The sequence below is a fragment of the Nelumbo nucifera genome, chromosome 1 (genome assembly GCF_055504915.1).
Source record: "Nelumbo nucifera cultivar China Antique chromosome 1, China Antique-T2T, whole genome shotgun sequence".
Lineage (NCBI taxonomy): Eukaryota > Viridiplantae > Streptophyta > Magnoliopsida > Proteales > Nelumbonaceae > Nelumbo > Nelumbo nucifera.
In genome coordinates, this window is record NC_142649.1 from 69,299,202 (window position 1) to 69,321,271 (window position 22,070).

Here is a 22,070-nt window from a genome sequence, read left to right on the forward strand (position 1 = left end):
GTATTACACCGTAAATAAATTAAAACTATTATATTCTTCATTTAAATAATAATCTAAAACACTTGGAAGACTTTTTTTTCTTGATAATCAAGAATGCTGCTTGAAGACTTGTGATGTGGATTTGGGTTGGGCACCGGTTGCCAATTAATTGCCGCGTATATCACGGAGTCTGTTAATGAAATAAAACAGGAGAATCCGAGATTGACAAATCACTAGTCCATATTTGGATGAAACAACTGCGATTTGCTCCTCACTATGCGCTCCTCAAGCCTACCTCACAGCACATCCAACCGTGCATTGAGAGCATCTCCCATGAATAATAATATTCAAGTACGGGAGATGCTACTGATGTGCGGCTGGGACGTGCTGTGAGGTGCAGATACAACTCACAAAGCTTCACGACTTTACCCGGAAAAGTGACGTTTTTCTTACCTTTAAAAGCTATAACGTATAGTTTACAATAATTTCCCATATTCCACAATTCGGTTTCCTTTCCCTCCCCGACTCCTACGGGCTACAGTTAACAGTCCTACTTGGATTCGTCAATGTCCCTAGTCCCTTTTTTTCTGTTCTTATTCTTCGTTGCACTTATAAATCTACTCCACGTCCACGGCATTCCTGATTTTCAGGCGGAAAAATAAAATCGAGATCAACGACATTCTTAATTCCGATTTCGAGCTCAAGTACAGGTGATTCAGCTGCTCGTCATGAATCTCCATCTCTTTCTTCCCAAATCCTATGAATGGTTTCTTTTCTTTTTGGCTCTCTCTCTCTCTCTCCATCCTCTGTTCTTTTTTGTGCTATTTTGAACGTAAGAAGGCTGAGGAATATTGATATCGGATATGAGGCTCGTTAGAAACTCGACAACCAACTAATATCCGTTTTAAAGATACCCAAGTTCGAGTGGATCAATGAGAGTTTCTGAGTCTAAATTCCTAGGATTTTCAGTAGATTGTCTTTAGAAGCGGTTGATCAGGTTGAGTTAACTTGATTCAACTCTGCTTTGCTAGTTTTCTACATACACAGTAGTGTTCCTGATTACTTTTTTCAATGCATGGTATTTCTTATTGATAGAGAAAAAGGGATAGTCAGTGAATCAATGATTTGATATTGGCAATTGATAGCTTTTAGGTTGGGTGATATTGTTCTGGGTTTGACGCCTCATGTTGGATCCATATTAGCATGTATAACCAATCTTGGACTCCATACCAGTTTCTGCACCAGTATATGCATCGCAGTTCATGATCCCAGATAAAGTACCCATCTTGTCTAGCTACATGGTCTAAGTCCAACCCCAGAAGGAAACAACAAAAAGAAAATAAAACAAAAAGTCTTACAAGGATACCAACTTTGAATTTGAGAATGCAGTACAGATAATATCCATGGATACACGAATATTTTTAATCGAGACATCAAGTCAACTTTTACTATGTAGTATTTGACACATTTGTTTTACTTATCCGAGTTGAAATATAACTTGTTTCAACTTTCAACTGAATATGTTTCATTAGAGTTAGTTTATCATCCAAAGTCAAATCCTAAATGAGGTAGGAGTGGGATATCTGTTATATTAGACAGATTATATTAAAGTTGACCTCCCCACCTGTCAGGTTTTTAATTTTCTCCCTTCTCTTGTCTTTAATTTTTTTTTTTTTATTTCAGTTGCCAATTGTGATGCATAATCCATAACTCTTATTAGTTGACAATGTAATGGTTTTCTATTAATGCTTGATCAGGGTTCATTAACAAAGACACAATTCTAAATTGGTTGTAAAATTAGTTAGGTGGATACAAAGTCTAAAGAATCTACTATGTCCTTTACTCCAATGCTGTTGTTTTTTTTTTACAAGGATCTGTTTTGTTTCTTCCAGTTACAATGGTGGATTTAACTGTAAAGGAAGCATGTTTGGACCAAAACAGTATAAATAGTCAAATGAAGAAAATCCAAGAAGCATCGAATGTTAAATCACCAAGACAACAACCAAAAGAAGATACAAGATTGCCACCAACAGGGGCAAAAACTTCACTTAAGGGAAAGACAAGAACCCAAGGAATTGGGCTTTCAGACATTGAAGAAATTTTGCAAAATGCATGTAGAAGGAAGAGGGTCATTAAAAGGAAAAAAGATATTTATGATGAAGATGAAGAAAATTTGACTTTGATGAAGAAGAGAGCATGTAGGGGCTCTAGAGACTGCAATGTTGTGAGGAAGATCAAGAATTCAAGGGAAAAAGAGAGAGATTATGATCGCAGGATTTTCTCTTCTTATGCACATGTTTCACTATCATCTCAATCCTCCTCTCCTTCCTCAAATACAGTTTTCAATGGTGATGGGAGTAATGCCCAGAGATACACAACTAGCCATGCTAAGGTAAACAAGCATTCTCAAACCTTTTACTATTCTTTTGTTTCCTAGTTGCTTGCTTGCACTTTTATTCTTTTCTACTGAAGGATATTCTTTTCTCTCTGGCTTTAGGATTCTTTCCATAAGCAGGAAAAGAAAGAGAAGAGTGCAAAGTGCTGCCATCAGTGTAAAAGGAAAGATAGGCGAATGTTCATTCCATGCTTCAAGTGTAAAGAGAAAATGTATTGTGTTCAGTGCATAAAAAAATGGTGATCTTCTGTAACCATATGTTTTCTTCCCCACCCCCACATAAGAATCTGTCAAATTGTTTTCACTATATATATATTAAACCATCCGCAATTTCGAATTGTATGGCTCAGATTTTCCTTTTAACAGGTATCCTCAGATTTCACTTGAAAAAATTGCAGAAAATTGCCCTTTCTGCTGCAGGAATTGCAACTGTAACGCATGCTTGCATACCAGTAGAAGTCTCAAGGTCTGTTTTATTGTATTCTACCAAAAACCAAAACTTCAACTTTCTACATTTCTGAGCAGTATTCTGATACCATTAATTTTCATTTTTTAATTTGTAGACCTTTCAGCGGGAGGTTACAAAACAAGAAAAGGCCCGATATGCTCAGTATTTGATCCACTGTCTCCTTCCCTTTCTGGAAAAAATACATGAAGAACAATCTGAAGAGGTTGAAATTGAGGCTAGACTTAAAGGTACTAATTCTGTGACTTTGAATTTCATTTCTGTCTTATAGAATTCGTTAATTGTTAATGTTTCATTTGCTAAACAGGGTCAACCTCATCTGAAATTGAACTGCCACTAGCAAATTGTCACAATGATGAGCGTGTCTACTGGTAGCCTCTTCTTTTCTTGGTGTATTTTATTTTATTTTATTTAAGTTATTGTGTTGTCGTGTTTACTGATTCATTCTTGATGGTGGAGCAGTGACAATTGTGCCACTTCAATTGCTGATCTTCACAGAAGTTGCCCAAATTGTTGTTATGAGCTTTGTCTCAGTTGTTGTTGGGAGCTTCGTGAGGGAAACCTTTTAGGAGGTCCCAAGGAAGTTGCTATCCTTTATCCTAACAGAGGATATGATTATATGCAAGGTGGAGATCCTCTTCCAGTTTCTACTCTTGCGAATAGATCTACAGATCATCCTGATTTGTTGACTGAATGGAAAGCCAACAATGATGGAAGCATTCCATGTCCTCCAGAGGAATTGGGTGGCTGTGGTCGTGGCAGATTGGAGCTTAAGCAAATATTTCCAAAACACTGGGTTTCAGATTTAGTAGTGGCTGCAAAAGAAATAGTAAGGGGATATGCAATTGAACAAAACCCCTCCAAGCAAAACTGTTGCAAGGGCACTGAGATGTCAAGGAAAGCGGCTTCAAGAAAAGGCTCAAAGGATAATTGCTTGTACTGTCCAGCTGCAAAAGACATTCTCCAGGATGAAGAACTAGTAAACTTCCAGAGGCATTGGGTCAATGGTGAGCCTGTTATTGTTCGCAATGTGCTTGAACAGACGTCTGGTTTGAGTTGGGAGCCAATGGTTATGTGGCGTGCATTATGTGGAAATGTGGATACAAAGAATGGATCTAAACAGTCTCAAGTGAGAGCCATCGATTGTCTTGCTAGTTGTGAGGTTTGTTTTCTCTCTCCAAATTCTGCCAATAATAATGTCTAGATGGACATGGTGCAAATCTTATAGGGATTGTATGAATCATGTAAATCATCACGCTGTACACTAAATTTAATTTTGTTTTGCAGGTTGAGATTAACACTTGTAAGTTTTTCAGAGGGTATACAGAGGGCAGAACATATGACGATCTTTGGCCTGAGATGCTTAAGCTGAAGGACTATCCTCCATCTGATAAATTTGAGGATCTCTTGCCACGCCATTTTGATGAATTCATCAGTGCATTGCCCCTTCAGGAATACACAGATCCAAAGTCCGGATTACTTAACCTTGCTGCAAAACTGCCACAGGATACCCTAAAGCCAGACTTGGGACCAAAGACATATATTGCTTATGGGATTGCTGAAGAGCTTGGAAGAGGAGATTCTGTTACTAAGCTTCATTGTGACTTGTCAGATGCGGTATGCTTGTACGATTTCATATGCCATTGCTATCTGATATGTTTAACCAAAAATTTCCTGTTTTTCTTCTTTTTCAATTGTCATATGAAAATAACTTCATTATGAAAAAAAAAATAGCACCTTCAAGCTATTAATCTATTAGACTTGGTTGGAAACTAAACATCAAGCCATTATCTTCTTAGGAATGTCTTCCAATTTCATCGTCATTATCCAAGCCTTATCCCAACTATAATGTCTTCCAATTTATCTAATTAAAATTTCACAAGACTGGTTTCCTTATTCAGAGATATATAAATAACTGGATTCTGCCATTTATATAGCAAAATAGCTTGAAGGTGCTATTTAATTGGTCAGTTGAGGGCTTGTGGCTGATGATCCAAAATTAGTGACGTAATATCTCAACAATCTTGGGTGATAGTCATAAAAAAATACTATAGTTTCCATTTTAACAAACTTCTTTAATCACTGCAGGTGAATATTTTAACACACACAACAGAAATAGTGCTGACTGATGAACAGCACACCTCTATAAAGAAGTTGAAAAAGAAACATAGAGCTCAAGATGAAAGGGAATGTCTGGATACAATTCAACTAGATCATGTTAACGATGAGTCTTACGAATTTGGAGTACAAACTCACAGAAAAACTGCTCATCCTGCTTCCACAACTGAAAATGTCAGTGGTATCACAGTTGAAACTAATGAAACAACCGAGGTTTCAAAGGAAGATCATGAGGAAGAGTCTAATTTTCCTGGCTTTCCCACAGAAGGACAGAGTGAGGCAGCAGGTGGTGCTTTGTGGGACATCTTCCGGAGAGAAGATGTTGGGAAACTACAGGCTTATCTCAGAAAGCATTACAAGGAATTTAGGCATACTTATTGTTCTCCAATTGAACAGGTATTATTGAGATTGTTTGTAATATTGAAGGTTATCTATGCAAAAGGAGTGCAATTTTGAAATTGATGTTTATTTGTGATTATCAGGTCATTCATCCTATTCATGACCAAGCTTTCTATTTGACATTTGAGCACAAAAAAAAGTTGAAGGAAGAGTTTGGTTAGTATGTGATGTTGCGTTTCTGTTTGGTTAATTTTAATTTTTAATAATAATGCCTTTTGAGAACTAACCAATTTATAGGGACCCTGAAATTTTGTAGGGGTTGAACCATGGACGTTTGAGCAAAGAGTTGGAGAGGCTGTATTTATTCCTGCTGGATGTCCACATCAAGTCAGAAATCTCAAGGTACTAAGTGAAGTACTTTCATATTCAACCATGTGGATTTTGACATACCCTATTTCCCTGCTTATTGGGCCATCTTTTGATTCTTTTTGTTTCTCACCCTGAAACAGTCGTGCACCAAGGTTGCTCTTGACTTTGTCTCACCTGAAAATGTCCACCAATGTTTTCAGTTGACAAATGAGTTCCGACAACTTCCCAAAAATCACAGGGCCAGAGAAGACAAGCTAGAGGTAATATTCCTACTATAACAGCCTTTATTAATAAAAAATGGCCACTTCTACATATATCATCATATCAAGCATGTTGATTTTCAAGATAAGGATCACCTTTTCTTGCTAGGCAAACCGCAAATGGGGTACACAACAAAGGTGGTATCCCTATGCCAAACCTCAAAACCCTCCTAAACCTAATGAAGGTGGGATTCAATCCCAGGTCTCCACTACAATCAGCAACGGATTACCAGCTAGGGGTGGCAATTTTTCACCCAAACCGCTGAACCCACCCAACTCACCCAGTATCTAACCCGCCCAACCCTCTCATTTACTTGGAGGGTTGTGTGATAAACCCGTCACCCAACCCGCCCATTTAAATGGGTTGGGTTATGGATAACCATTGCATTAACCATTACAGACATTAGTATTTTAATTCCTTAGCCTTTTTTTTATTTTCTTCATTTAAATTAAATAATTTATAATTAATGCATTAATTTTCTATTAATTATTAACTAAATTTAGTTGTCTTAAATCAATACACTTCACCCAACATAAATCCAAATCAATTTGACCCAAATCCAAACCAGTTCAACCCGGTCTAACCTAATCCAACATATACTGATCCGAGTTGACCCAAATCCGAAATAGACCTCGGACGGGATGGCTCGGTACCGCTTGCTTTGCCCAGTTTCCTGGTTTGGATAGTCTAGTTTGGTTCATATCTGTACAACCCGACCCAAATCCGGGCCGGTCCGACTTACTCCTTTTGATCCGCTTTGGGCCAATCAGTTCGGCCCCAAACCCGTGCACAAACCTGATATGAGCCAACCCAAGTCAATCCACTATTTGGTTGAACCAGTCCGGTCCGGTCTGACTGGATTGAACCGACCCGGGCGGTTCTAGCCCGATCGAATTGAACCAGTCCGGTTGGATCTAAACGGTTCAACCACTCTTGAACTTGATGTGATTACCTCGAGACAATCCAATTAGATAGTTCAAGTTGGTCTGACCGGTTTGATCATATGTGGTTCATCAAATTCGAAGCCCGAACATAATTAAATGGCTTTGCTGCTTGTATAAAAATAACATGCGTATAATGTGATTTGAACCTTCACCACTTGTGTAAATAGCAACTACTATTGCCACTAAGCAATGACTAACTTATTTGTTAAAAACGAGTTAGTTTTTTTTTTTTTTAAGTACATAAATATAAGATTAATGGGTTTGGGCGGGTTGGATTGGGTTAAAGCGGGTTAAAGTTTAACCCAACCTATTTAATTTAATTTTATATAACTGGGTCATTAACGGGTTGGCGGGTTAAATGGGAAACCAAACCCAACCCAACCCAACCCGCCCAATTGCCACCACTACTACCAGCGAGTTTGCTAGCACAGTAGCACCTTCATACTCAAGGATCACCTTGAGCATAGACTACTTTGTTGATCCTTATTTTGTTTCTCATTCTGACAGATAAAGAAGATGACTCTTCATGCTGTCTACCAAGCTGTGAAAGACTTCCAAAACCTTATGCCCATCCAAAAGTGAGTCTCCAGCTAGCAATGAGAAATGCTAAGTTCTCTCAGAGTAAGGTGAAAATCCAAATATCTACTGCTATGGCAGTAGGACCTACGTAAACATCTTGTTTGCCAGTTCGATTCATGTATCATCTTCAGTTTTCCTTGTTTCAGAGTAATTAATTTACCTATATTTGCGAATGTTGGTTGTTGAGAGTTCTAATCCTGGGGAAGCACTGTAATTGTATATGAGCCCAAGGCATTTTTGACATTCTTGTAATTAGCAACAAACCTTATATCAATATCCAATCAGACATAATAAAGCCAATGTATTTACTTTATTCGATTTTCTTTCTCTTTTCACACCAAACCCAAAACAAAAAACATTTTGATGCTAAGCACATTAATGGGGTAAAATGTTGAATCCATTGGTGCAAATGTATAGAGATGAACGAATATACAAGGAAGGTGGCACACAAATTTTGCATTGATTGTTCGGGATGCTAAATTTGCATTGCAAATAAGTACAAATTTTATATGAGGTAGAGGCATCCATAGTTACAAACAAATTCATAAAATGCAGCTATGCAACTATCTTTCAGTCGTGAATCATGATTTCCAAGAGGCTAATCAAATTTCTTGGCCTAAGCCCAGGTTTTTATGTTCAAAGTCCGGCCCAGTTCAGGCTCACATCAAGCCTGAAAAATTTTAAGCCGGGCTTGGCGTGCATACACACACACACACACACATATATATATATATATATAAAAGTATCTTTTATTTTATACTAATTTATTATTTTATATAAGACATAAAAATTTTAAATTTTAACATATAAAAAAATAATAATTAATTGGCATATGTCAATACATGTGTTAACATTTGAGCCAATTCAAGTATACAAATTGTCCTCTTAAACAAGGCCTCCACTCTCATGTTTTGTTCATTTTTTAGGAGATACCTCCATTGCGATGACCAAACACCCTCACGGCCTTCTCTCTTTCTCTCTCTCTCTCCTTCTTTCACTGTCGTAACTTGAGTCTTTTCCAAACCACAACCGCCTCTCTGTCCATCTTTTGTTGTTGTCTAATGCGTATCTCTCCCCTTCGTCCTATGATAAGTTAATTTGGTCTAGCACCCCTAATGCATGGCTCCTCCACCAAATCTTTCTTCCTTAGTTTAGTCTCAAGGTCCCTTCCTTCCCCTTACCCGTCAAGTAGGATTTGGTTTTCTTCAGACCCTTTGAAAATATCCTTTTCCTTGTGCGAAGCAGCTTTGCCATGATTAATATACTTGTCATATCTTACAAAAGAAAAGGGTAGGGAAGTAGTGCATCTATCTTCATGTTTGCATTGTGTGCTTTGAAAATGGGGAATCTATTGGACACCTCTTGATCAATTGCATGGTGACTTGTAGTGTACAACAATTTCTTTTAGATTTAAGATTTATGAATGCAGCTTCTCTTGTGTCTCTCCTTGGTGAGTTTATCTTGCAATGGAAATGTAGGAATCTGGGTGAAAGGGGTAGGATTTTCTAGAAGGTTGCAATTCATACTACTATGTGGTGCATTTGGGAGGACAAGAGTAACAGACCTTTTGAAAATAAAGCTTTCACCGGTTATAGCAGTGGAGATTGGGGTGAAGGAATTTTATGTATAGTGCAAATAAGTTTGCTATTTTTTGAGTGGGCTTTAGTTGTTTTTTGTTAGGAAGCCCTATTTTTCCGTCACGTACATCCTTCCCTTAAGCTGTGTTTGGTTTGAAGGTAAAAAGTAGAGAAAAAACAAAGGAAAAATAGGAGAAAACCTTTATAAAACTTGTATAAATTTCCCTACCTTTTCCTACTTTTTCCCTCAACTCAAACATAGCCTTACTTTTTGAATGACGTGGCAATCATTGCCAACCATTCTGTTGTTTAGCTTTTGACAATTACAATAGCCAAGAATGACCTTATATCTATGAAATACATTTCTTAGAAAGAATTACATTTTTCTTCCTCATCTGAAGCCTTCCATGAATAGGTTTCAGACCTTTATGAGCAATACTCTGCATTATAGCTCCAGGGAATTTATTTCCTCTCCTCTCTCCTCTGCCACCAAAAGAGAAAAGTAACAAAATGGTATTAGAGCTAATTGATCATAACGTAAGAATAGCTGGTCTTGAATCGCTAGCATGGTTTTCAAAACCGGACCTGACTGGACAATTGGACTGAAAAACCGGGAACCGATTCTATTTTCCCTAAAAACGGATTTTTCTTTAAAACCGTTGATTTTGATCAGCAAATTACTGAATTGGGTGGTTAATCGTTTGAATGGTTTTAATCTTTTTTTTTTTGTCAGAATGGGCCAAGCATTCAGTTTGAACAGTCAGACCGTTCGACCCAATAACCAGACCCCTGACCAGTTCAGTCACTGGGTCAGTTTTAAAAACTATGATCTCGAGCAAAACCAGAGGATCCAAAAAAGGATTCTGACCAAACTGACCAACAAATTATAGAAAGCTTGACTACATGTTGTTGTTGTTCATATCTCCAAGAGAACATGGTTGTCAGACTTCATCCATTGATACTCATTCAAGAGAGATGATGGAGGTTTGAAGTAGATTGAAAGCACTAGGAAGGTAGCTGTGGCATGGAGAACATGGAGTTCATGAAAAGAAATGAAAGACCTTGATCCTAGCACTGAGTTCAACGATGTCAGGTGATGTTCAGAAGGGTAGTGCAAATAACATCATACCCCCGGCCGAGATCTACCAACATTCCAACCCTATAGTCCTATTTTGGTATCTTTGACAAGGATCCAACACGGCTATGACTTGCTTTGATTTCTAAGAACTCTTAGAAATACAAGAGGGATGGGTATAATGTTGACAGACTGCTAGAGAAGGTTGAAGAAGTCCTAATGGAAGATGCTTCTCATGACAAGGCAGGGTTTAGTAGTCCAACCCTCAAATATTATATTCAAAATAAGAAATTGGGATACCAAAGCCCACGAAAAAAAAGGTTCACGTGAGTTCACATTTGGAAAGAAAGTATTGGTAAGTGACATATGTTACCCCAATAGTCTCATTAGGCACATTCCAAGATGCTGCAGATACAGCATTGATGTGTGGGTGGAAGCACCGAAAAAATGTTGTCTTTTTTTTGTTTGAAAATTTTGCTGTCAGGTAAGATCAATGCTTCTAGGAAATGTTTTCAGTACTGGTACCCATTATTCAGTGCCACGTCATTGCCACCTCATGTTTTTGTTGATAGCAATGAGCTGCAGCTCAAGGAAATGTCAAATTTGGCGTTGCTCCAAACCATCTTGGAACATCATTTTTTATGGAAAAACGGTTCCAAACAAACAAGCATTTCTTGGAACATCATTTTTTTTTACGTGGGCATCAGCACCGTTTTCTGGACCAACGGCATCGATGCCAAACAGACGCTCATATATGCTATTTTGTTGCTAGCCACCCATCAGAAGCTATCACTTCCAAGTGTTGCAGTTATACCAACACTTTTAGTTGCTTGGCCCCTCCTACAGATAATGTTGGGTTCTACCAAGGCCTCAAATAGCTTGGTGAACAGATATCTTTCTACTAGTTACCTCAATATATGGTCATGGACCGTAGGTAGGAGTGGCAATTTTTCACCCAACCCGTTGAACCCACCCAACCCGCCCATTTACTTGGTAGGTTGTGTGATCAACCCATCACCCAACCCGCCCATTTAAATGGTTTGGGTTGGGTTGGGTTGTAGATAACCATTGGGTTAATCATTACAAACATAAGTATTAATTCCTTAACTTTTTTTTTATTTTCTTCATTTAAATTAAATAATTTATAATTAATGCATTCATTTTCTATTAATTATTGACTAAATTTAGTTTGGTCTTGAATCAACACACTTCACCCAACATAAATCCAAATCAATTTGGCCCGAGTTCGGACCAATTCAACGTGGTTTGACCCGATCTAGCATATACCGATCAAGGTTGACCTGAATCCACCATGGGCGGGATGGTTTGGTACTGCTTGCTCTGCCCGGCTTGATTTGTTCGATCCAACCAGTATTCGCAATGCCCAACCCGGTCCGATACAATTCGATCCGGGTCAACCCGAATCCCAAACGGTTTCAAGCGGGATGGTTTGGTGTCAGCGTGCTTTGCTCGGTTTGGACTGTCTAGCCGACCAATATCCATACAACTCGACCCGAATCCGAATTGGCCCGATTTACTTACGTTGACCCACTTCGGGTCAGTCAGTTCAGTCCCGAATCCGTGCACAAACCTGATATGGTCCGGTCCAAGTCAATCCACCATTTATTGAACCAGTCTGGTCCAGTCCAACCGGACTGATCCAGATCTAAACTGTTCAACCACCCTTTATGTGATTAGCTTGAAGATAATCCAATTAGATAGTTCAAGTTGGTATGACCGACTTGAACCTAAGTGTTTCGATCAAACCCGAAATCCAAACATAGTCAAATGGCTTCATTACTTGTGTAAAAATAACATGCATGTAATGCGACTTGAACCTTCACCACTTGTATAAATAGTAATTACAATTACCACCAAGCTATGACCAATTTATTTGTCAAGAGAGAGTTAGTTTTTTTTTTTAAGTCCATAAATATAAGATTAATGGGTTTAGGTGGATTGAATTAGGTTAAAGTGGGTTTGGGTTGAACCTAATCCATTTAATTTTTATAACTGGATAATTAATCGGTTGGCGGATTAAATGGGTTGAGTTGAAACTCAATCCAAACCAAACCCAACCCAACCCGTCCAATTGCCACCACTGACGAAAGGTTGTAAAGACAAAATGAAGCATCTACCTATATCAAGGGAATTGGCTCCCTTGCTTGACGTACTGTAGATGGCTGGAAATGACGTCACCACTGAAGCTACCACTATCTTAGCTGCTTGTATAGCAGCAAAGGAGTCATTTCCTTTCCAAGTTGAGCTTGGCTGAGAATGAAAAAGCAAACATGAACTGTAGTTGAGAGGTACCAAAATTCAAATTTCACCCACGAAACACAGACTATATGGCTTATGTAATCCCTAGGAAGTCACTATTGAAGAATGCCATGATCTATACCAGAGAATTTTCACTGTGTACTTCATTGTAGGGGATGAAGTGAAGCTCAAATCTACAAATTTATGTGCCAGGTATCACCCCTAGGGGAAGAAGTGGTCTTATTGGTCCCAAGACAATGAACATAAATTTGTATATGAAATAAGTTTTTATTTCAAATAACTCTTATCAATGTTGCTGGTGGCTATCCATCTCGGAGGGGGACGGAATATGGACTAGAGTTGCCACTTAAATTTTTCGGAAATGGAAATTTAGAAAAATTTGAGATTTTGTAAGAAAAACATTTTTTCTTGATGATTCGTTGCCCAAAAAAGATGAGATTCTTAGGGTCCAGGGACCAAGGTACAATGTGAAAAAGGTGTTAAGCACCCCAAACATACCTAATTAAAACTAGCTTCTACTTCACCAATGTTTTAAAGAAAATTTACCAATTTTTTTTGAATTATTTTAACGAAATTAACACACATTCATTAAATTAACAAAAGAATAATCGAATGCTAAAATTCAAACTATTTAATTCAGCAACAAAACAAGAGAGTATTAACTACACAAGGAAAAGTCAGCACTAAATAAAGAGATTAATAAAATTAAACGAAGCATGGATTTCTAACGAATTAAATGAGTTACGCCTAGACATGAAAATAGGAATCGAAGAATCGTAGATTTTTAACTATGTAAATGAGAGTCTTAGAATTCAAAAAAAAAACTATAAAAAAAGACTTTTTATTTTATATTTTTTAAAAGCTAATTGACACTTGTCATTGACATAAAGGGAGAAACTTCTTCGACTTGATTATGCAAAACATGGGTGAAACCAATGAAGTTGGAAATACACAAATTTTATTGCTGTGAAAATGACTTAGGTGTTCTAGGAAAATGCTAGACCAGTTATTGGGGCCTACACCCATCGAACTATACTACTTAGGGTGCTGGAGTTTTAATGACATACATCTATTAAATGCACCTCACATGGATGAAATCTGACCACGTTAGTGAAAAAGGCAAACCTAAAATGTGCAACTAAATGACCCATGCAATAACTGATAACCAAAACTTTGAAAGGGGATAATTAGGATGGCAGGGATGAAGACTTTTGAAACTTCAGAAAGGGACCCACTTAATGATGCACGAAACACAAAAATATAAAAAAAAAAGAAAGAAATCAAAGAGATTTGTCAAGAAACCAATTGACCACTAAAAAAGAAACAAGTAAAATAATCTATGGAAGTTCTATAAAACCATTTCATCTTTGGATGGGAAGATTAAAAAGAAAACAAGAAATTAAAAAAAAATGAATAATAATCATGCTGTTGGTATGCTAACGGATGTACTTTTTATAGAAGAGTTTAACTAGCTGAAATTGTCTTGCTCCCCACCAGGCCACCAATGCATTCTCCTATGGTAATATGCATGTTTTCAACAATTTCCACTTGGAGATCTCTATAGAATTGGGTTCTTCATTGTTGAGTTATTAGGCCTAGCTTTGTTTTATTTTTATTTACTTTATTCAGTTAGAAAGTTTTGGGCCTTAGACACATTAGTTTATATTAAATTGTGTCTTTTTAGCAACTTACAAGTAGCTGACCTACTAAGGGTATTCTTGTATTTGTACATTCTTTTTTATGAAATATATAAATCAAAGGAAGGGGTGGCCAAAACTAATTCTTTTTGGCTTCCTCTCATTCTCTTCTACTTCTTCTTCTTTTCCATTCTAGCTGAAACCTTTAAGCTCTTTCTTGTTTTCCGCACAAAGTTTATATCAATAAAACAACTATCATCTTTTCTACTTGGTATCAGAGCAAACCAAAGACTACTTGAGCGGCTCCATCATCCAACCCTAGATCAGTCGACTGCATAGTGAGGTGAGAGGCTAATCAAAGCCCTCAAGTAAGCTTAACTTTTGGATTTTTTTGTGGATCTACAATTCCTTGTAGCTGGTCTAGGGTTTTTTACTAAAATCAGGAAGAACAAGAGAAAGGGAGAGAGTCATGTTTTAGTAGGACTCTTCATTTTTTACCTAGGAAGTGGCACCCTAGTTTTTTAGGGTTCCTTGAAGTTTTTTAAAAGGGGTGGTTCAAGTCCCACCTTTTATGGAGGCCTCTGGAAGGAGCAACTGCTTCTTCTTTCTCTTCTCCTGTTTCCATGAAAAATGAATCTTTGGAGGAAGGAGCTTCTAGGGTACCAGAAGGGTGTCTGTGGTGCCTGAAGGAGATAATTACATGTTTTTGCATCTCAAAGTAATTTTCTAACCCTTTTTTAGGAATAATGGAGGGCCACAGAGTTGAAAACAAACTAGAGAGTGTGATAAGACAAGGAGAATGAGGTGCTAGAGACCTTTTCGGGGTCGGGATAAGTTAGATGGTACAAACTATTTAGAATGGTCACAATCTGCAAAGATGGCCATTGGTTCTCATGGGAAGTTGGGGTATGTCACCGGTGAGGAAGTGAAACTCGAGACTAACTACTCTTGTGGGGTACATGAGAATTATATGGTAATGACTTGGTTGTGCACCATATAAGTAAAATATTTTTATGGTCTAACACAGGTAAAGAGATTTGGGATGGGGTTGCAAAAACCTATTCATAGAGTGAGAATGTTGCAAGAGCCTACTAGTTGAGAAACCAGATAATTGCTTCCAGATAGGGAGATAAATCTATTGCTATTTATTTTTTGTCCCTTAAAACCTTATGGTAGGAGATAGACCATTTGGAGACTATAATTTGGAAAAGTATCAAGGATGCAACAACCTACTAGAAACTTTTAGAAAAGAACAAGGTTTTTGAGTTTCTTGTTGGACTTAACCCTAAGTATGACATGGTACAGCAGCATATTCTTTTCAGAGATAGTGTTACTCTCTCTCAGGCATATGCCTTTGTACTAGGAAATGAGAGTAGGAGGAATGTGATGATGAGGAATCTAGGTCTTGAGTAATCTGCTATGGTTAGCATAGTGAAACCTAAGCTGAGCGGGGACAGGGGTGGAAATGAACTCAGGAAGGAAGATAAGAAGGATCTAACCTGTGACTATTGTAAGAAGCCTAAGCATACCTGAGATACCGGTTGGAAGCTTCACCCTCCCCTTGTGCCAAATAGACTTAGAAACAAGAAGGGAGATGTGAACATGGTAGTAACTGGTGACTTGTCTAGACCTCCTACTATAGTTTTCTTGGAGTCTGTTATAGCAGCTGCAGTGAGGGCCGTACTGGAGAGGTATGGGTAGTTACTTAATCAACAAGATACAATCAGCCCTAACCCATTGTTGGGTGGACAACTAGGTACAGGTGGATAAGGATGTGGACATTCTACTTCTTTTGCACATACAAGTGGTTCACATGCCACTGTAAACTATGTTTCTACTATAGGTAAGGAGGAACCTCCCTAGATTATAGATTCTAGAGCCTCAGAGCATATGGCCAACATTTCCACCATTTTCTCCTCTTACCACCTCTGCTTTAGCAGAGATAAAGTTTCCACAACTGATGGATCTCATGTTCCCATTGCTGGGAAGGGGTCTGTCAAGATAACCGATACCATTTCCCTACCCTCTGTCCTCTATGTTCTTAGACTTAGTACTAACCTTTTATCTGTTAGTAGTTTAACAAAGAATTCAAATTGCTCAGTTGACTTTCTCTCCTGGTCATTATGCTTTGCAAGGTCTAGATTCAAAGAGGGCGATTATGAGTGGTCGTGAGGTGAATGGAATACACCTTATGGATGCACTTCCTAGTCATTAGAGTCATCATGTCAGCAGGGATTTTGATTGAAAGTCTATGAGTCAGATTATGCTTTAGCATAATCAGTTGGGGCATTTGTCTTTCTTTGCGTTTCTTATTCCAAAACTATTTGAGTCTGTTAATTTGTCTAGTCTATAGTGTGAAGGTTGTCAAATTGGAAAACATTGTAGACATTCCTTTAAAACTAGTAATAAAAGATGTTCTTTTGCTTTTGGTGTTATTCATACTGATGTGTGGGGATCATACCATGTTTCTTCTATGGGTGGCAATCGGTACTTTCTTTTATTTGTGGATGATTTTTCTTGGTACTCTTGGATATACTTGATGAGATCCCATGAAGAGGTGCCATCCTTAGCTTGGTAGTTACATCAAATAGTGCTAATGTAGTTTGGGGTACGAGTGAAAGTGTTTAGGTCGGACAATGCCAAGGAATATTTTGAAAAGAACTTAACATCATATCTATTAGAGCATGGAGTAATCCATCAAAGTAGTTGTTTTTACATTCCACAACAGAATGGTATAGCAAAAAGAAAGAACAGATACATTGTAGAAATTGTAAGAAACATGATGATAACATTTACTGTCCCTGTTCGGTTTTGGGGTGATGCAGTTCCTATAGTAGTTTTCCTGATTAATCGGGTGCCTTCTCGTATTCTTGGATATAGCACCCCGTTCATCCTTCTTTTTCCTGAGTGGGAGGTATTCCACATTCCTCTCAAGGTATTTTGTTGTATTTGCTTTGTCCATGTTCTTGGTCCTCACCGCTCAAACCTTAACCCGAAGGCAAAAAAGTGTGTATTTCTTGGGTGTATAGAAAATCAAAAGGGGTATTGTTGCTATGACCCAGCATTTGGGAGTTAGTATATTACTATGGATGTCACCTTTTTTGAGTCCACACCTTTCTTCCCGGGGGTTCTTCTCAGGGGGAGTGTTTTGAGGAAGGAAGTGAACAATCTATACCACTTTCAATTCTAGTCCCCCTGTCCACTCCAATGTTCAACCCTCCTATGTCACCTACTTTACCACCTCCCTTGTGTCCTAGTTCTTAGTGCTTTACATGACAGCACCTATGACTTCATAGGGAGGTTGATTCCACAGCATAAGAACCCAAATCACTTCTTGTCGCTTCCTCTGATGTTTTAGTGCCTATTGATTCCACTAACCCCATTGCAGATGACCTTAACCTTCCTATTGCACTTAGAAAAAGGGAAGAGAAAGTGTACTGCCCATTGTATCTCACACTATTTCTTCTACAATGGACTTTTTCCTTCTTACCTGGCCTTCCTTTCTTCCCTCGACTCCATGTCTATACCCAAGGGTATCAGTGAGACTCTCTCCAAACCAGAGTGGAAGACAGCTATGTGGGAAGAAATGGAAGCTTTGATTAAGAATTAGACATGGAAGATTGCAGACCTACCAGAGGGCAAGGAGATTGTTGGATGTAGATGGGTTTATACAGTGAAATACAAGGCGGATGGAAGTATAGAAATGTATAAGGCAAGACTGATTGCAAAAGGGTACACTCAAACTTATGTCATAGATTACTTACAGACCTTTTGCACCAGTTGCAAAGATGAACTCAGTCCAGATCCTTCTCTCTCTTGTTGCTACATACTCTTGGCCCCTTTTCCAACTTGATGTGAAAAATGCTTTTCTCAATGGTGATTTGCAAGATGTGTATATGGATCTTTTTGTTGGTTTCTACAGTGATGCAGAAAAGGAAAAGGTATGCAGATTGAAGAAGTCTTTATATGGTTTGAAACAATCACCCAAAGCATGGTTTGACAGGTTTAGAAAAGCCTTGGTCGTATTTGGCTATACTCAGACTCAATCAGATCATACTCTGTTTGTGAAGCGGAGGGAGTCCCCGGTGTCAGTTCTGATAGTATATGTGGATGATATTGTAGTTACAAGAAATGATCTGAGTGGATTGATAGCTTGAAGAAGAATCTGCATAGAGAGTTTGAAATTAAGGATCTTGGGGAGTTGAGGTATTTCTTAGGCATTAAAGTGGCAAGATCAAACTATGGAATCTTCATCTCACAAAGGAAGTATGTTCTAGATCTTCTACAAAAGACAGAAATACTTGGGACAAAGGCAGCTAGTACACCTATTGATCAGAATCACAGGATAAATGCTTTAGAAGGTGAACTGGTAAAAGATGTTGGGAGATATTAGAGAATAGTGGGGCGGTTGCTATACTTATGTATGGCAAGGCTAGACATCTCTTATGTAGTGAGTGTAGTGAGTCAATACATGCATGCCCCACAAGTTCAACATTGAGAGGCTATTGATAGAATACTTGCCTATCTGAAGGGACACCTAGGTAGAGGCATACTATTTCCTAACCATGGATAGTTGAACCTAGAGGCTTACACAGATGATTGAATAGGATGCCTAAATGATAGGAGATCTACATCAAGAGTTTGCACTCTTATTGGAGGTAATCTAGTTTCATGAAAAAATAAGAAACAGATAGTTGTGGCAAGGCCAAGTACAGAATCTGAATACCGAGCCATGGCACATGGAGTTCCAAAGATCCTTTGGATCCGTTCCTTGTTAAGAGAAATTGGGATTGAGGCAGAAGAACCTATGATGCTATACCATGATAATCAAGCAGCAATTAACATTGCACACAACCCGATTTAGCATGATAGGATGAAGCACTTTGAAGTGAACAAACATTTTATAAGATAAAGGGTGACTTCAAGGGAAATTTTCTTAGCATATATTGCATCTAATTTGTAGCTTGTAGATGTTCTTACAAAAGGAGTTGCAAGAAACAAGCCGGAGCATGATCTATGCAAGTTGGGAATGTGTAACATTTATTCCCAACTTGAGGGGGAGTATTGAGTTATTGGGCCAACGTTGAGTTATTAGGCCTGGCTTTGTTTCATTTTTATTTACTTTATCTAATTAGGAAGTAATTGGGCCTTAGGCACATTAGTTTATGTTAAGTTAAGTTTTGTCTTTTTAGCTACTTACAAGTAGCCAACCTACTAAGGGTATTCTTGTATTTGTACATTTTTTATGAAGTATATAAATCTAAGAAAGGGGGCAGCCAGAACTAATTCTTTTTGGCTTCCTCTAATTCTCTTCTACTACTTCTTCTCTTCCTTTCTAGCTGAAACCTTTCAGCTCTTTCTTCTTTTCTTCACAAAGTTTATATCAAAAAATAACTATCTTTTATACTTTCATCATTCACGGGATGTTCTTAGGTTCAACTCAAGCACTATTTTTTAGTTATGTTCACAACCTAAGTTGCACCCTTAATGAGAGTGGCCAAGTTTGTTATTATTTTCGATTAATTTTACTAATTTTTATTATTTCCAATTTGATTTTAAAGTAATTATTCTTTATTAAATTGTATTACTTTTAAATAGAAATTAAATGGATTTTAAATTAAATCAAACATCGGAGTGCAAAGTTATGGACTCTTGAAGTTTGCATACACATTTAGCATGTAACTTGTGACTCAGTCACCAGGTCGAATGGGTCATGGGTCCAACCATTTGGGTTAAACAATGTTTTACCAAGTCAACGGTTTTTTACTATTCTTCGGGTGACAATTTGAATGGTTTTAACAGTTAAAAGACAAAAACTAATAGTGATGGTTTGAATGGTTTCATTTCAAAGAATTGGAAGCTAATGGTGAGAGAGCTCAAACCAAATGAAGAAACATAAGACAAAAATCCGATATTTCTAAATCTTGCTCTTGTTTCTCATCTTGATTTTCCAAAATTGTCTATAAGACATGATGGTGCGTGATCTGGATACACCTAGTTGGAGGGCGATCTGAACTCCAATTGGGTGGTGACCTGGATCAATCTACAAAACAGTGGATCAGAGAACCTGGGGTAGCTAACCTGGCGAGGTCGCTCTGATGCTTAAGTTAGTAGTTATGCTGGGAATGCGAGCTGAATGCTTGAGAGCTTAAGTGCTAGTAAGTAAAATAATCGTGCGTACCTTTGCCTTGAGGTTTCATGTCATTATATACTAGAGTAGTCGTGGGCCTTACGAAAGAGCTCCGGGATCACCGGGCTGTGGAGATTAGGTTTGTCCATTTTTGAAGGAGAGCAGTATGTTGATAAGGTTTATCGTTTACCTCCGATTCAGGTGGAGCCTGGACGAGTTTTCATCATGATCTCGGGAAATTTGGGATCTGTTGGCTCATCGTGATCTCGATAGATTCGGGATCTGTTGGCTCATCGTGATCTCGAGAGATTCAAGATCTATTAGGGGGGCCTTTGGAGTCAGTTATGTAGCGCTTTGCCTCATTAGCTCCGAGCTAGAACCTCGATTCTTTAGTCCCGAACTGGATTGGATGTCGAGGTGCCTGTACAACGAGGTGGGTTTTGGGCCGAGGTGGCTGAATACCCGAACTCTGAATGTTGCGAACTGGGCTTGCCTGGCTGAGTTGCCTTCCTTCGATCAGATTGTGCCTACGTATCCCCTTCTTGCTAGGTCATGCCAAATCACCCTTCATCAATTGCCCCCACTGGCTCAACCCGGTGCGGGCCTGTTCAACCATCTGATTCAATCACGAAATGACCCAAGTCACATCTCAGGCACGCAAGACATCACATTGTTTATAGATTCCACAGATGCCATAACACGCACTAAGTCGATTTCAACCTCGAGGGACATGCAACCGGTTTCCTTAGGAGCCATCGGATTGTGTTGATCTTGATCGTTGGTTCCCGGATATACGAGCTATAAATAGGGGGCCAAAAGGTGCTCATTTTCCTCGCCACAAGTCCACAAATCCACAATCTTTGAGGTCGCACCCAAGTCTTCCAATTCAGTATCAGCCTTTTCTGGGTCCGAGGTCGCCTTCTTTTCTTCGGTCTTCCTTTTGTTGAGTCCCCCCTCTTTAGACTTTTCCTTTTGATTTCGTTGTCTTTTTCCTTGAGTATGTGAAGCCTTAGCTTAGATAGTCTTTTAGACGGAAGCGGTGAGTCCGCTGGGGCCAATGTGGGTACCTCGGCTCAGGCCGTGGATCCCCGTCCTACCAATGTGGTCACTTCGGGATAGGACGCGGTTCTTAGTCCGCTCGGGGTGGACTCACCTTAGCGAGAAAGAGAGATCTCTAGTAACTCGGCTTCCACCTCGCACCGGGGTTGGCTGCCAAACAACTTCGGCCCATCAATAATGATGGAGGACAGGCTCCTAGATTTAGTAGCCCGGTACAGACTCCCTAACGACCTTCTATATAGCATCCCCTTAGGCAACTTTCCTTGGGATCATGATCACAACAAGATCGTGATCTTCGAGGAGCAGCTCGTAGCTGGTCTACATCTTCCACTTCACCCCCTTATAATTGAGATCGTTAAATTTTTTTAACATTACCATAGATCAGCTGCACTCGAACTCTATCCATAACATCGTATTACAACCTTCCCCTTGACCTCGACGTCTTTTCTTCAATTCTTTCCATCAAGAAAAATTCGTCCTGTGTTCTGCCCGAGCACATGCGAACTTACTACTTGTCACCTCATCCTGGATACAAACTATTGCATGAGCTCCCTAATAAGGTCCCAACCTGGAAGAGGCTTTACTTTGTGGTCCGCAACACCGAGGGGTGGCCCTTCTCGACTCATTGGAGGGCAGCCATTCATGACCCCAACGTTAGACTAGACCTGAAGACAAGGGAGGAGGTCTGATCTTGGGCGAAGCTTGGCCTGAAGTTTGAAGACTTCATGACCGAGTTGAAGCTCGTGCAGGCCGACCTGAGTCCTCCTGGTAGGCCGCTATTTACTGTACTTTTCTATTCATTTCTTTGGTATTGTATTTGACTTAGCTCATTTTCATCGCAGCTACCATGGATGACATCCCT

At 38.9% G+C, this 22,070-nt stretch overlaps 1 protein-coding gene across 1 annotated transcript; it reads left to right on the forward strand.

Annotated features, from left to right (window-relative positions):
* The first annotated feature begins 506 nt into the window (after positions 1 to 506).
* Positions 507 to 7,744, forward strand: LOC104594066 (lysine-specific demethylase JMJ29-like). The gene is made up of 13 exons (XM_088902387.1): positions 507 to 689; positions 1,872 to 2,371; positions 2,477 to 2,613; positions 2,741 to 2,840; positions 2,938 to 3,070; positions 3,148 to 3,211; positions 3,303 to 4,002; positions 4,128 to 4,457; positions 4,929 to 5,354; positions 5,441 to 5,513; positions 5,614 to 5,699; positions 5,807 to 5,926; positions 7,379 to 7,744. The coding sequence occupies exons 2-13, from the start codon at positions 1,877 to 1,879 to the stop codon at positions 7,451 to 7,453; spliced, it is 2,739 nt and encodes a 912-aa protein (XP_088758513.1). The 5' UTR covers positions 507 to 689; positions 1,872 to 1,876; the 3' UTR covers positions 7,454 to 7,744.
* Positions 7,745 to 22,070: the final 14,326 nt, after the last annotated feature.